The 16,141-nt window shown below is 36.6% G+C and overlaps 1 protein-coding gene across 2 annotated transcripts in view; it reads left to right on the top strand.

Moving 5' to 3' along the window:
- The window catches only part of SHTN1 (shootin 1), a 120,513-nt gene that overhangs the window by 30,792 nt on the left and 73,580 nt on the right, over positions 1-16,141 (top strand). For both annotated transcript variants that reach the window (XM_072623607.1, XM_072623602.1), the window contains exons 3-4: positions 953-1,013; positions 6,407-6,501. In XM_072623607.1, coding sequence (XP_072479708.1) covers positions 953-1,013; positions 6,407-6,501 — 156 coding nt within the window. The remainder of the gene's footprint in view (positions 1-952; positions 1,014-6,406; positions 6,502-16,141) is intronic.

Here is a 16,141-nt window from a genome sequence, read left to right as displayed (position 1 = left end):
AATCCTGACTGGTGTTTATTTAGTAGTCCAAGTACTCTTCACTCCTAGGCATCCCCTCCTCAGCAATTATGTTGTTTCACACATACTTTTACCCCTCTTACCGTTCTGAAACCTTAATAGACAATTCTGTCATTGATCTTAGGAAAGTATGACTGTCTACTCCTTTATGACTCTACCTACCATTGTTATAACTTCACAACATATATCCCTCCCTGGTCACTACTTCTTTATTTAAGTTGTCTTCCCTTATTAAAATATAAGCTTTATGAGGGCAGGGCAGGTATTGCCTTTGTTTTTGTATTTGTATCCTTAGCATAGAGTTTGGCTCATGATAAACGCTTAAGAAACATGTCTTAATTCATTTGTCAATCAGCCATTGTATGAGCTTTAGAGGGCCAGTTAGCATATCTGATTCTGGAAGAGACTACTGAATTCAGAGCTTACCGAGACTCTACCTGACTTATGCAATTACATGACAGAAAGAGAGGGTGAGCCAGTACCATAGCAGCTACTGTATTAACAGAAGCTACTGTTGTACAGCAAAAGAGTTCTCTTAAAAAGTGAATGTTTTTTAGCTTGAATATGTTACACAGAAATCTTTTTTGAACAGATCATTGTAATAAAATGTCTATTTTTGGGAAGTCTTAGAAAAATAGCAGAGTGCAGTGGTAGAAATACTATTTTAGCCAAGTTGTTCAAGCAGATGAGAACGACCATTGCTTTTTAATTTTTCCCCCAGTAAAAATGTTTTCTGGAATCATGTCTGAACACTTTGTTGAGATGTTGCTCATGAAATTTGCCTATGCTTACCTAACCCCAGCTTCAAAGCTCATCGCAGTCAGCCTGAAGTCTTTATTTTTAATAGCCAGCTTTTCTCACATATAATAGGCTTTTGAGATATCTTACTGAGTTGAAACAAATTAATATCCCCCTCCTTTTTTTTCCTTTTCAGTGTGACAAAATTAAACAAGAACGGGATGAAGCTGTTAAGAAACTGGAGGAGTTTCAGAAAAGTACGTGCATGTTTCAGTTTCATTTATTAAGTAAAACCTAGCAGAAGTCTTAGCATGCTTACTCTTACCATGGTCACAGAGAAGTCAGTCATCATATCTTTCTGTTCTATGCTTACTATCTTTATCTATATCATCCATATCTATATCAGTATTATATAATCCATATTCGTATATCTATCATCTTTATCAATGTCTATTTCATCTTTATCTGTATCTGTGTGTATATTGAAGCCTATATCTTTCTGTATCCATATTTATATCATCTATATATGTATTTGTGTCTAAATCTTTATCTGTTATCTATATCTCTAGCCATATCTATATATCCATATCTGTATCCATGTATAATCTGTATGTCATTTATATTTCTGTCACCTACATCTATATCCATATTCATATCTATAGCTTTACCATGTCTATCTGTAACTATAATTATATCTGTTGTTTTTCTGAAAGAATGAAAGAGAGATAACTTAATGGTCTTAAATCATGAAGTTCAATGTGCATGTATGATTTTCTTTTAAGATGGTGTACATCTGTTGCTACTTTTTCCTTGGGGATAGAACATGACTGAGCCACTTATGGTGAAGTTTTAGATATGGGGAGGAAAATATTGGTGGGAGGTAGGGAGTGAGTAGGTAGTGACCTCAGCTGTCCAACTTCTAGTGCTCTGTCTCTTAGAAGCAGGGACTGCTCTCCAGTTGACTGCAAACTCTGTAAAATAATCAGGCTTAAAAGCCTGATTACAATTTAAAAATTGTATCCTACAGTGTTTTCTCCTGGTAACTGTTGCAACAAAACATTTTATCAATGTTTAAAAAAAAGGCAATAAAATTCAGCATTGTAGTTAAATTTCAGTAGGGCTGGGTTCTTTCATGGTGCCTGGCAGCAACAAAGACAAGCTGAGGAAAGTGTTGTTGACATTCCATATCTTTTGAGGCCAATATACTGTGATGGAAGTATCTCTTATTTATGAATGTATGAATTATGATTGCTTAGGGATTCCTAGTCCCCAAATGCAGGATTAATGGAACATTCTCACACTTGTATTGACGTTGTGTCATATCTGAAAGAGTTATTGTGGTAGCATTGACAGTATCTCTTATAATGTGTTGAAATTATTGATATTTTGTTGACTTCATGCAATATGCGATGGATATAGTTCAGGTTTTTGTACTTGAATTTATGACTGCTTTGGGGGAGAGATGACAGTAGACCCCCAAATTAACTGTTACTGTAACTTTTATGGATTTTTTTCACTCCAGCTGCCATTTTCATCACTCTTCCTTCTTTGCTCCCTCCTCCAGTCTGAATAAAGATTCACCATAAAAATGGAATTTTTTCACTGAAATTACCATTTCCTTTGAGGAAACTGGCCTTAATGAAGTTTTTGGTTTTATGTTTAATATTTGCCACGTACTAGATTTGTGAGTTTTAAAGGTCAAAAGAAAGCAATGAAGAGCTAACTTAGTTCAGGTCAAAGGCTTGGTAAATCTTACAGTGCTCTATAGGGAAGTTGTTAAAATGATTATTATAGGTTGATACTGCCAGTACTTGAACTTTGCTGGGCATAGCTTTTGAGAACCAGGGTCATTGGTATAGTACTTTCGAAAATTAGCCATTGCTATATTTACATTCACTACATATTTCATGGCTGCCATCAGGCAGTATTATTTCCGGTTTCCCTGCCAGTCCCATTTTCTCCTCTTTAGGTCTGTCTCATCCTACTGGTCACTGCAGGCCAAAAGATGAACCTATAGTAGATGACTGACATCATCATATTCATGAGATCCCTTGGAATTGATTTTAACAGATGTCTCTTAGGTTAAAATCTTACTGCCTTTGGGACTGCTGCATGTCTAGAACTAAAATTCATACTTATTTTTGTGGGCACATATCAGTTTTCATAGCTGCTTTCTGCCATGGTGTGTGATATTGGGTGAGAATGGTACCACGTGCTGTTTAAATATGCATGGGCCTTGCCTGTATCCCATTGACTGAGAGAAGTTTTTCTCAAGAAACATCTCTGGTCCATAATATTATCTTCCAAAGGGAATGAACTTTTGACTTCTCTTCACAATATAAACAACAATAACAACCACCTGAGAAAAATTAATTTAAAATTTCAGGGGAAGAAGAGAATTGTATTTAACAGATAAACATGTTCTGTGATTGGATCTTTACTGATCAACAACATTAATGGTTGTGCTTGGAATTTATTAAAACTGGTTAAAATTTGTAACTGATTAAACTTATAACTTTAAGACTATTTTGGAAAAAGTAATAGTTAACATGTAGGGTAGACCTCTTCACCTAACAGCTATACAATTGGGTTTTTAAAAATATATTTTGATAATGATATTTCAGTGTAATTGGTATTTTTATAATTCTGTTTTATACATTTAAAAACATTATTCTGAAAAGAGATCCATTGGCTTCATCAGACTGCTAAAGGGATTCATCACACACACACACACACACACACACACACACACACACACACACACACACACACACACAAAAGATTAAGAAGCCCTGATCTAGGGGAATTTTACTACTATATTTCCACTCTTCTCTTTTCATCTGTTATTCCAAATATGTAAAAATCTCACAAGTGGCTATTACAATGCAATTTGAACTAGGCTTTTCTATACCCATATGATCAGAAAGTTCAGAAATTGGCTATGTTTAATTCTGCCAATTTCATATATAGTCCAATGAGAAAGTTTCTTGATAAGACAAAAAGAAGGGTATTGCTAGAGAGGACCTGACTTTTCAAAGAAAAAAAAACATACTGTACTTGATAGAAAAGCAAACATAGAATCATGGATGGGGGCTGGAGGGTTGGAGAAGGGTGGGAATACCACAAGCTTGTGCCATCTAGCTAAATTTATCAAATTAAATGACACAACAGCTTTTTACAAACTGTTTTTGTGTGTATATCTACTAGGCTGAAACTTCACTACCTTGAACTGATCTTCTAACTCTTCCATAAGTAAGAATGTTGTTGAATAAAAAGTCAAATTCCAATGAAAAGTGTGGAGTGTTTATGTTTTTGTTATGATACTGGAAATACCAGATTGTGGCAGAAAATGTCAAGTAGTTAAGACTAAAAATTCAAAGTAATATTTGATGTTGTAAAATTGTATAGGTTTCTTTTCTCTTCCCTTCACATTTTTTGAAGAACATACCTTGTAAACATAGTGATAAAATGCCGGGAATATTAGGATTTTAAGGAAATAATAGAGCCTATTATTTAAACTACAATATAAAAGGCAATTATATTGATGAAGAGCTACACGGGCTTTGTGTCTGTGAATAAACTTGGCCTGTACTCAGCTTTTATTTGTTCTTCTGGCATAAACACATATTGTGTGTGATTCCAGTTTAATGGGGACCCGTTTGTATGCCAAGCAGCTGCATTTTCGGCCCTATTGCGTGATTTCATAGCTCTCTGAAAATTGCTTCTATTCAGAACAAGAGATAGAAGGGGAGGAGGGGGGTGGTGAGGAAAGGGAGGGGGGGGCTTCAACACACAATCATTTCTTTTCAATTGGAGCCAGAAAGGTTGATGACAACATGACCATTGTGTTATAATGATAAGACCACTAAGGCATCTGTACCTCTCATCAAGGCTTTCACACAACAGCAGATACAATTTAATTCACTGCTCTGTCAGCAGTGCTGATACCATTATGCCGTCTGTCTCCACAGTTATAATCACTGTCCTCTGAGAAATGCAGTTGAAATGATCTTGAGCAGTCAAAGAAACTCGCAATTACGACTGCCACTTCCAATGTGTCAGATTGTGTCTTATGCACTTGGTACAATGTTCACTTCCAATCCTGTTTATTTACAATGTCTACCAGTAATTACGCTTAACGTGTCATTTAGTGAGGGTGCCCCTGCCAAGGGGATTGTTGGGTGCTGCTGTACCATTGAGTGGGAGTTTCTCGAAGTCAATGCCATCAGCAGCTTTTAGTCCCTGATGGGATGCAGTAGTAATGTTGATAATGCAAGTATCGTGCTCATCAAGTCATAATTAGATGCCACTCAAATGTGCCACTTGTAATAACAGTGTTGATTCATGTTTTTCTCGGTGACTGCAACTACTAATTAGTTAAGTGGTTTTTGGTTGGCCTGCATTTGCTGCAGATTATTATTACCCCTGAAAAAATGTCAAGGTTAGAGATGTTTCTGGCCACTTAGTGCTGCTTTATGAATTTGAATATTAACATAATAAGAACTTTGGACAGACTTCGGAAGTAATACATTTTTGTATTTAATTTGGAGAGAATTTTTTTCTCTGAGTTTAATCATAATTGTAGGTTAATTAAGCTTAAATGAAGCAAAAGTAATCTCTAGTTGTGTGACGCAAACCCAGGGCCCTCTGCCTAACTTTGGGAGACTTTTCACATTTGGGTGTTCTGTGATTGGGTGTGAGTGACAAAAGTCAATAAATCCATATATCTCCAGTTCCGTTTATGACAATGCATTTTATTTAACCCCCAAATATGGGAAAAGATACAATTTTTCTTCTCTGGATTTAAAAAATACAATGTAAGTTCAAATTACTTTGAGCTTTCAGGTACCAGATTCAGTAAACCTACTTAGGAAAATCTCAAAAGGAGTATTTTTAAATTAATGGCAAAGCATTAAAAAATGATAAAGCTTTGTTTTTCTTCTAACCCTAGCATATATAAATATAGAGTTTTTGTTCTCTATATGATTTTATTGACATATAGGCTGTAGGTACTTTGTTCCTGTACTTTCCCCCCAAGAGTTTATTACATTTCAGTAACTTCTGTATCATGAATTCTACAAATTAAGAATATGTAGCAATAGATTTTTTCCTGCCCTGCTTAATGCTACCACATGGTCACTCCAGCATGACATGATCAATGGGTACTTAGGACAAATTGTTTATTTTCCTAGTGCGAATCTTCCCTTAATTTTGATTAACTGATTTTCCCTCTGAATCCATCTATGATATCCTGCCAGGAACTGTGTGTCATGTTTGACAATTTTCTTTAGTTAGGAGAGAGAAAAAGAGATACTTCCTTTATTCAACATAACATTAACAAGTTTTCTTATTGCTTTCTAAAGGGCAGTATAATTATATATATATATATATACATATATATGCATTATATATAATATGTATGTATATAACTTGTATTTTATATGGAAAGTTATAAAATTAACCATTTTTTAATTTCCTGTTCAAATGAAAACATTTGCCAGTTTCAGAGAGTTCAAGTAGTTTTAACATTTTCCGGTAGTAGTTAAAGGGCTAGTAATAGAATGATGACATTCATAATCATGAGACATGAACTCCTGGAAATAGCTGACTAATAATTTTAATGCTAAAAACTTTTTGTCTTCATTTTTAGTTTCTCACATGGTTATAGAGGAAGTAAATTTTATGCAGAACCATCTGGAAATAGAGAAGACTTGTCGAGAAAGTGCTGAAGCTCTTGCAACAAAGGTGAGAATATTTAAATGGAGGCAATTAGCCTGACCTTTTATGTCCTTTTCTTAAAGAATTGCTTCTTTTCCTTCATAACTGCATCTGTTTCTCTCTCGCTTTCTCTCTCTCTCCCTCCCTTCCTCCCTCCCTCCTCCTCCCTTGACATTTCAACTGTTTGATCATGAGAGAAACTTGATATAGTTTAAAAACAATGAAAATGATGATACCGATGTTTCCTATAAAGACACAAACAACTTTGAACCTTGATTGTAGGAAGGGACGCCTTTGAGTGTGTCAGTCTTTGTTTGCTGATGAAGACATAGAGTTCCATAGCAGTGTGTTGAACATTACTTTCAAATGTGTATGCATTTGGGTTAAATGATGAACAAATTTAAAATCAACCTGGTGTGACATAAAAGAATAATGAACATTTCGTGTTTGAATCAAATGAAAAAGTCAGCCAAAGCATTCCATTTCAGGTGATTGTTTATGAAAGCAAACAGAGGACATGCTAAAGGTGACCTCCAGTGCTCTACTGATTGCTTCTAGCTGATGAATTTACCAAGTGTGTAATTTTCTATATTCCATCTCATCAGAAGTACATTATTATTAAAGAATGTTTTTATCTCTGTCTTATGTATTTTGGGATGGGTAAAATGCATCTGAGCCACTTCATCAGAAAATGGATTACAGCAATTTTCAACCAAATTTCATTAGCAATGTGGGCTGTTTCTTTCTTTCTTTTTTTCTCTCCCTCTCCCCCTCCTCCAAAAGTACGTCTTTGGATATGACTGAAATCCTATCAGCAAGAAATCTCTTTAATTTAGATGCATTAGTAATGTATTTACTTGAGGTATTTACTTAATTGTTTGTATAAGGACACTACATTAGAATTCATAAGATATTTAATCAGAGCCTAACTAAGAAAATAAATCTGTTTACGTAAACTTGTGCTGTTCTGATACTTTGTCAGCAAGGTACTAGCTTTGCTGGCCCATGGCTTAAAAAAAATTAATGCCATTCCATCATGTTACTTTGATTAATATGACTGGAACCTATTAGCATTTGTTGATATAAGAATTCCTTCCCTGTTTTCTCTTTTTGGAACATGGAACATATGGGAGGAACGATCTATTCATAGCAAGTATCTACTTAAAAATCACTGGTATCAAAGAATGGAGCAGTTTTTGATTTGATTTTTCCAGATTAACAAAAGTGTTGTAGTTGCAACCATACAATCCAATAGAAAATACTTCTCCAGTTAGTAAGAGTAGCAGACTGCACTGGAGAATGGTCATAGGGATATATAATCTCAGAGTTAGAAGGAATCTCAGAGTTTGTCTAGTTTAACCTTTACCTATAGCATGAATCCTTATACTGCATCTTCAACAAGTGGTTTATCCAATCTCTGCTGGAAGATCTGTGATGTGAAACTCACTACAGCCAGAGGCATCCCTCCTATAAGTTTAGAATTAACATTGCTAGCCAGGCATTAGTCCATTCTGTTTATATCATTAGCAGGGTGTGTGACTTTAAAGAAATCATTTCCTATCTCTGACCCTCAGTTTCCCTAGCTGTAAATGAAGGGATTGAACTAGATAATGTGTGAGTGTCCCTTCCAAATCAAACATCTTATAAGATTTAGCCTTCCTTAGTAAAGTCACTTAGCTTAGAATCACATAACCTGAAATTAGAAGTACAATCTTTCTCTGGAGCATGAGTCTCTCTGCAATATCCTTGATGCATGATCATCTGACATCTCCTTGAATCCTTATTGTTTATGTCACCACTCTTTAAGCAGAGTCTTGTGAAGATAGGGGTACCCTTTATGTTTGTGGGCATCACTTAAGTGTGTGCTGAAAAGGAACAGTCAGCTAAAGGAAATTTTTGGTTTCCATACTTTAATATTATTCAATAATTATAGGTATGTTAACTGGTTAAGAAAATACAGTAACATATAGTAAATTCTGTAGTTCTCATTGGGATCTTTTGAAAATTGAACATTTGAAGATGAGTAATGACTACATGTCCTGATTGAGTTGCCAATTGGATTTTATTGAGTACATTTTCTAAATTTCTTAGAAACAAAATACCTTCAAATTGATTCTTAACCTCTGATTATTAACAACAAATTATTGCCAAATAGAATGTTTTATTTCTCTTGTACAATTTGACATTTCACAATGTTCTTAAAAGCAAGCAGGATGCTGTTGTTGTACTAAATTGCCAAATGTAGAACAATTATGTAATTAGTACAGAGTAGGTTAATTTGTCAGTACTGTTTCTTATTTTGTACTTTACTTAAATTTATCAAAAAAGTTGACCAGTACCAAAACTGTATATATGGAAACTATGACGTAACAGAAAGAACACAGGTCTTGAAGCTCAAAAGAAGTGGGTTCTTATCCTAGACCTACCACTTACCAGCTGTGTGACCTTGGCCAAGTCACTTCAACCCTCTGAGTCTCAATTTCCTTATCTGTAAAATGATCATAGTAATATTTTTACTACCTGGCTCACTGGGTTGTTGTAAGAAACAAATCACACAAGATGTGGTAATAATGCTTATGAAAGTGCTTTTTTGACAGTATAAAGTTACATGACTCATGTGATAGAGGATTCTATTATAGTGAAGTGTCATAAAGACTTATTTCTGCGGTGTTATTTGTTACTATAGTTTCAAATGGATAGTAGCGTGTCATTTATGTATATACTACTAAAAATTTGCTATGACAATAGTAAAGCTAATTAGTCATAATAATAATTTTCTTGCCTGTAAATTGAAAAAGTTGGATTAGGTGATCTCCAAGGTTTCCATTCAGTTCCAGCATTCCTGTGATTTGATAATTTGGATTTCTAATAGAGGTCCAATTAAATTGAACTTCAAGTCTTCAGTGTATAAATAGGATGCATTTTTTCCATAATATAAAAAAGAATGTCTTGAAAGGGGAAAAAATGTTAAAGCCATATTAGCAAGGTTCTGGTTGAAATATAAAATCTCACAATTAGATAGATCTCAAAGTCCATCTAATCAAAACCCATTTCTCAACAAGAATTCCCTCTATAACATACTTGAGAAGTCCTCATCCAGGCTATGCATAAAGGTTTTCACTGAGATAACTTCCAGTGCTAGGAAATTCTTCCTTATATGTCATTGATTTTCATTAGTGATTTCTACCCATTGAGCTTTATTTTGCCCTCTGAGGCTAAGCTAAACAAGCTGTACCTTCTTCCATCTGCCTGCCCTTCAAATAAATAGTTGACACTAGCTATCAAGTAAGACTTTCCTTCATCAGGCTATATACATCCCCATTTCTTTCTGACAGTCCTCAACACATTCTCTCACATCTAGACAACATCTTGGTTGCCCTCTTTTGCATGCTCACCCACTTGTCAATATCCTTCCTAAAATGCAGCTCCTAGAACTGAATATGATATGACAAATGTTGTTTAAACCAAGTCTGAATACAGTCTGGTTTGCCTTTGAACCAGCAACTTTGTTAAGTGAGACGTTTTGTAAAGAACTGGTGGGTTGTCCTGCAACAAACTCCATACTTAAGATAGTCTAACCTTGGGTGAAACTCTAAATCACTAAAGAAATGCAAATTAAAACAACTCTGAGGTACCATCTCCCCAATATCTGTCTCACTTAAATCCAATTCATGTGCAAGTCAAAACATTATCCCATTATGTCATTGGTCCTCTTTGAAAAACAAAGATAAAGAGTAATCAGGTTGGTTAACATGACAGAAAAGAAAAATGATGGGTGCTGGGCATGTGGAAAAATAGGGACATGATGCAATATTGGTGGACTTATGAACTGGTCCAACCATTCTGGAGAACAATTTTCAACTCAACCAAGACACCATAAAACTGCGTATATCCTTTGACCTAGTAATACTGTCACTACTACTGCTACTAGTTCTGCATCCCAAAGAGATCATGGAAACAAGGAAAGGATCTATATGTACAAAAATATTTATAGCAGCTCTTTTTGCAGTGGCAGAGAATTGAAAATTCAGAGAATATCCATCAAATGGGAGATGGCTGAGCAAATTGAACAGGATATATGATGCTGGTGGAATAATATTGTTCTATAAGAAATGATATGTGGGATGGTTTCAGAAAAGCCTGAGAAGACTTATATGAAAGGATGCAAAGTGAAGTGAGTGCAACCAAGAGAACATTGTATACAGTAATGGTCATATTGTAACAACTGTGAAAAACGGTGACTGACCAAAGCAATGATCCAAGACAATTACAAAGGGCAAATGATGAAAAATGCTATCCGGGGGGCGGAGCCAAGATGGCGGAGTAGAAAGACACACATACACGAGCTCCGAACCCACAGCCCATAAAATATCTGTAAAAAAGAACTCCCAACAAATTCTGCAGCAGCAGAAGCCACAGAACAATAGTGTGGAGGAGATTTCTGTTCCAGAGGGACCTGAAAACCTCTTGCAAAAGGTCCATCACAACCCGGACCCAGAGCGGAGCCCAGCCCTGTCTTGGCCATGCGGCACTGAGAGGAGCGGATCCGAGCAGGCTTCAGGGTTGGAATCTCCAGTGGCTGCGTGGGTCCCTCCACCCACGGGCCCCAAAGGTTGGTAAGAGAGTCTTTTTGGGTGGCCAAGAGGGGAGTGGGGTGTCCCCGTGGCTCGGGCCCCCTCGGGAGGCAGCAGTGGAGGCGGCAGCAGACCAGGGCTCCCCAAGCAGGCAGGAGCCAGGATCCATTGTTGAAGGTCTTTGCATAAACCCCCTGAGGGAACTGAGCCCTGTGAGGTGGCCCTGCCCCCACCTGAGCACCTGAACTTGATCTCACACTGAATAGCAGCCCCACCCCCGCCCAAAACCCTGAGGCTGGGAAGCAGCATTTGAATCTCAGACCCCAAGCTCTGGGTGGGCAGCTCTGGAGGCCAAGTGGGTGTGAAGAGAATATTCAGAAGGCAAGTCACTGGCTGGGAAAATGCCCAGAAAAGGGAAAAGAAATAACACCATAGAAGGTTACTTTCTTGGTGAACAGGTATTTCCTCCCTTCCTTTCTGATGAGGAAGAACAATGCTCACCATCAGGGAAAGACACAGAAGTCAAGACTTCTGTATCCCAGCCCACTCAATGGGCTCAGGCCATAGAAGAGCTCAAAAAGGATTTTGAAAATCAAGTTAGAGAGGTGGAGGAAAAGCTGGGAAGAGAAATGAGAGACATGCAAGCAAAGCATGAAAAACAAATAAACACCCTGCTAAAGGAGACCCAAAAAAATGCTGAAGTAAATAACACCTTGAAAAATAGGCTAACTCAATTGGCAAAAGAGGTTCAAAGAGCCAATGAGGAGAAGAATGCTTTCAAAAGTAGAATTAGCCAAATGGAAAAGGAGGTTCAAAAGCTCACTGAAGAAAATAGTTCTTTCAAAATTAGAATGGAACAGATGGAGGCTAATGACTTTATGAGAAACCAAGAAATCACAAAACAAAACCAAAAGAATGAAAAAATGGAAGATAATGTGAAATATCTCATTGGAAAAACAACTGATCTGGAAAATAGATCCAGGAGAGACAATTTAAAAATTATGGGCCTACCTGAAAGCCATGATCAAAAAAAGAGCCTAGACATCATCTTTCATGAAATTATCAAGGAAAACTGCCCTGAGATTCTAGAACCAGAGGGCAAAATAAGTATTCAAGAAATGCACAGAATGCACAGCCTGAAAGAGATCCAAAAAGAGAAACTCCTAGGAACATTGTGGCCAAACTCCAGAGTTCCCAGGTCAAGGAGAAAATATTGCAAGCAGCTAGAAAGAAACAATTCAAGTACTGTGGAAATACAATCAGGATAACACAAGATCTAGCAGCTTCTACATTAAGGGATCGAAGGGCATGGAATAGGATATTGCAGAAGTCAAAGGAACTAGGACTAAAACCAAGAATCACCTACCCAGCAAAACTGAGTATAATACTTCAGGGGAAAAATTGGTCTTTCAATGAAATAGAGGACTTTCAAGCATTCTTGATGAAAAGACCAGAGCTGAAAAGAAAATTTAACTTTCAAACACAAGAATGAAGAGAAGCATGAAAAGGTAAATAGCAAAGAGAAGTCTTAAGGGACTTACAAAAGTTGAACTGTTTACATTCCTACATGGAAAGACAATATTTGTAAGTCTTGAAACTATTCAGTATCTGGGTACTGGGTGGGATTACACGTACATGCACACGCACACACACATAGAGACAGAGTGCACAGAGTGAATTGAAGAGGATGGGATCATATCTTAAAAAAATGAAATCAAGCAGTGAGAGAGAAATATATTGGGAAGAGAAAGGGAGAAATGGAATGGGGCAAATTATCTCTCATAAAAGAGGGAAGCAAAAGACTTGTTAGTGGAGGGATAAAGAGGGGAGGTGAGAGAAAAACATGGAGTTTACTCTTATCACATTCCACTAAAGGAAGGAATAAAATGTACACTCATTTTGGTATGAAAACCTATCTTACAATACAGGAAAGTGGGGGATAAGGGGATAAGCAGGGTGGGGGGGGGATGATGGAAGGGAGGGCATTGGGAGGAGGGAGCAATTTGAGGTGACACTCATGGGGAGGGACAGGATCAAAAGAGAGAATAGAAGTAATGGGGGACAGGATAGGATGGAGGGAAATATAGTTAGTCTTATACAACACAACTATTATGGAAGTCATTTGCAAAACTACACAGATTTGGCCTATATTGAATTGCTTGCCTTCCAAAGGGAAGGGGTGGAGAGGGAGGGAGGAAAAAAGTTGGAACTCAAAGTTTTAGGAACAACTGTCGAGTACTGTTCTTGCCACTAGGAAATAAGAAATACAGGTAAAGGGGTATAGAAGGTTATTTGGCCCTACAGGACAGAGGAGAGGATGGAGACAAGGGCAGAGAGGGATGATAGAAGAGAGGGCAGATTGGTGATAGGGGCAATTAGAATGCTCGGTGTTTTGGGGTGGGGGGAGGGGACAAAAGGGGAGAAAATTTGGAACCCAAAATTTTGTGAAAATGAATGTTAAAAGTTAAATACATAAATAATAATTTGAAAAAAAAAAGAAAAATGCTATCCATCTTCAAGGAGAGAACTAATGACCTCTGAATGAAGATTGAATCATACTTTTTTAACTTTGTTATTATTGCTTTTTTGCAGTACAGCTAATACGGAAATATGTTTTGTTTGACTTCACATATATAAGTAATATCATGTTACTTGTCTTCTTCGTGGGTAGAAGAGGGGAAGAAGGGAAAGGATTGAATCTCTAAATTTAAAATTGGAATGGACACTAAAAATAAATAATTCAAACAAAAACAAAGGCCCAGGTGTAATTGACAAACACCTGATTGTCATTATTTTGATGGTACCATAGGAAACCATTCAGGCCTGAAGTTTAGCCTAATTTGGACCTTCATTGAAAGTCTGAATTATAGAACCATAGGAATGTTGGAACTAGATGGAAACCTTGGATATCACCTAATCCAACTTTTTCACTTTATAGGCAAGAAAATATTAAGTATCAGATCAGTGAACTAATGAATGGTTGTTGAGATTCTGCTGCGGGCCAGGCACTGGGTTAGTTCCTGGAGATAACAGCAACCAAAATAAAATAGTCCCTGTTCTAAGGGAGCTTATGTTCATCTTATCATGACAAATACAGATAAACAAATGCAAAATATGTACAAAGTAAATGCAAGGGAATTTGGGGGTTGGAGATGGAGGTATTAGCTGCTGGGGGAAAATATGAAAAGTATTTTGTAGAATGTGACATAAGAATCACAGGTGAGGAGAAAGCACATTCCAATCATGGAGGATGGTCTGGGTAAAGGGATAGAGATGGGAGATGGGTCATTGCGTGAAGAAGATCAACAGTTTGGCAACCTTACTTTATTCCTGGGAGTCTTTCTTAAATGCTCTGTGCTTTGATATTTCTGTATCTGTTTGAAGTGACCCTCTATGTTTCCCTCACTGTGTCTTTGATCAGCCTGAGGCCTACTGCTCATCCCTCCCTCAGACCTGGTGCCACATTCAGCTTGCTGCCCACTCTAAACTAGTATTTCTTTACTATATCAAAGGTACTGTCTTTGGATAGATAAATATCTTGGAGGAATAGGGGAAAGATGCTTGGGTAAATTATTCTGGTTGAAACAAAATAGATTTTATTTATTTTTTGTTCTGAATTTGTCAAATATTAGCAAAAATTTCTACAAATAAGAACAGAGAGAACATTGCATTTGAAAACCTACACATTTCCATAAAGTTTCCTTTTCTTTTCAAAATTTTATAACACATTCAACACATTAGTTTCAGAACTGTTCTCCATGTCAGTCATCTTCTGAACATACTTCTTTTCTTTATTCATTTAAAAAATGCTTCAGTTTTCTTCCCTACCCTTCCTTCTCTCTCTCAACTTGATCAATAATTCTTTTTAAAAATTTATTTATTTTTAGTTTTCAACATTTACTTCCATGAGATTTTGGGTTCCAAATTTTCTCCCCATCTCCCCTCCCTCCACCCCAAGGCAGTATGTAATTTTATATAGACTCTACATATATATTCATATTGAACCTATTTTCACATTAGTCATGTTGTAAAGGAGAATTAGAACCAATGGGAGAAACCATAAGAAAAAAGAAAGAAACAAAAAAAGAAAGAAAGAGAGAGAACAAATAATATGCTTCTTTCTGCATTCAGACTCCATAGTGCTTTTTCTGGATGTGGATAGCATTTCCCATCATGAGTCCTTTGGAGTTGTCTTGGATCCTTACATTCAAGCAACAATTCTTAAAAGAAAAGTGAAGGAAATATGAAAATAAACCCATATCATTCTAAATTTTTGAAGGTAGGATTATAAATTGTGACCTGACTGTTTCTGTTAACAAAATAAGGAAAATTCAGGTCATACTGGGACATTCTCCTTTAACACCCAGGAAGGAAAATGTAATTTGTTGATTTATATGAGGGATCATAATACATTCATCCCTTTTAAAATTTATTAAAAAAAGAGTTAAAGTCCCTAAGTGTATATTCTTATAAATTGTATTTTAAGAGACGGAGTTTTGAGGAATTATGGGTCCCACTCTATTTCTCAGAATCTTCCAATATAATTTGGAGATCCAGGGTGCTAATGTGTAGATGGACTGTTTTTTCTGCTTCCATAAGTTATAACTCTAGTGATTTCCTTGGGGAGAATCTGTGAAGCGGCCTCTTCATCAGATCCCTCACCAGTCACAGAAGCTCTTACCAACCCGTTACAGAGTCAGCTTCTGGTTGTGCTAGCAACTACACTCTCTCATGTCCCTTCTTTCCCAAAATGATTTGGATCCCGAATTATTGAGGCTGGCATCAGGCAAGAAAAAGAGCAAACAGAATTGGGGGTTTCCCCTGAAGAGTCTTCTTCCCAAATGGAATTCACAGCACAGACTGAAATTCACAAATGAAAGGACTAAAGAAGCCAAATTCTCTAGCCCCCTCATTTTACGTATTAGGAAACTGAAGTCCAAGGAGGTCACGTGATTTGCCCAAGCAGACTTGCCCAAATGATTTGCCACATAAGTATTAAGTATCAAATTACCGCTGGATTTGAAGCTAGCATTTATATAGGACTTTAAGGTTTGCCAAGTACTTTACAAATATATTCATTTTATCCTCCTAAC

Source organism: Notamacropus eugenii, chromosome 1 (genome assembly GCF_028372415.1).
Source record: "Notamacropus eugenii isolate mMacEug1 chromosome 1, mMacEug1.pri_v2, whole genome shotgun sequence".
In the NCBI taxonomy this organism is placed as follows: Eukaryota; Metazoa; Chordata; class Mammalia; order Diprotodontia; family Macropodidae; genus Notamacropus; species Notamacropus eugenii.
Note: the sequence above shows the minus strand (reverse complement) of the source record. Positions and strands in the feature narration are given on the sequence as shown.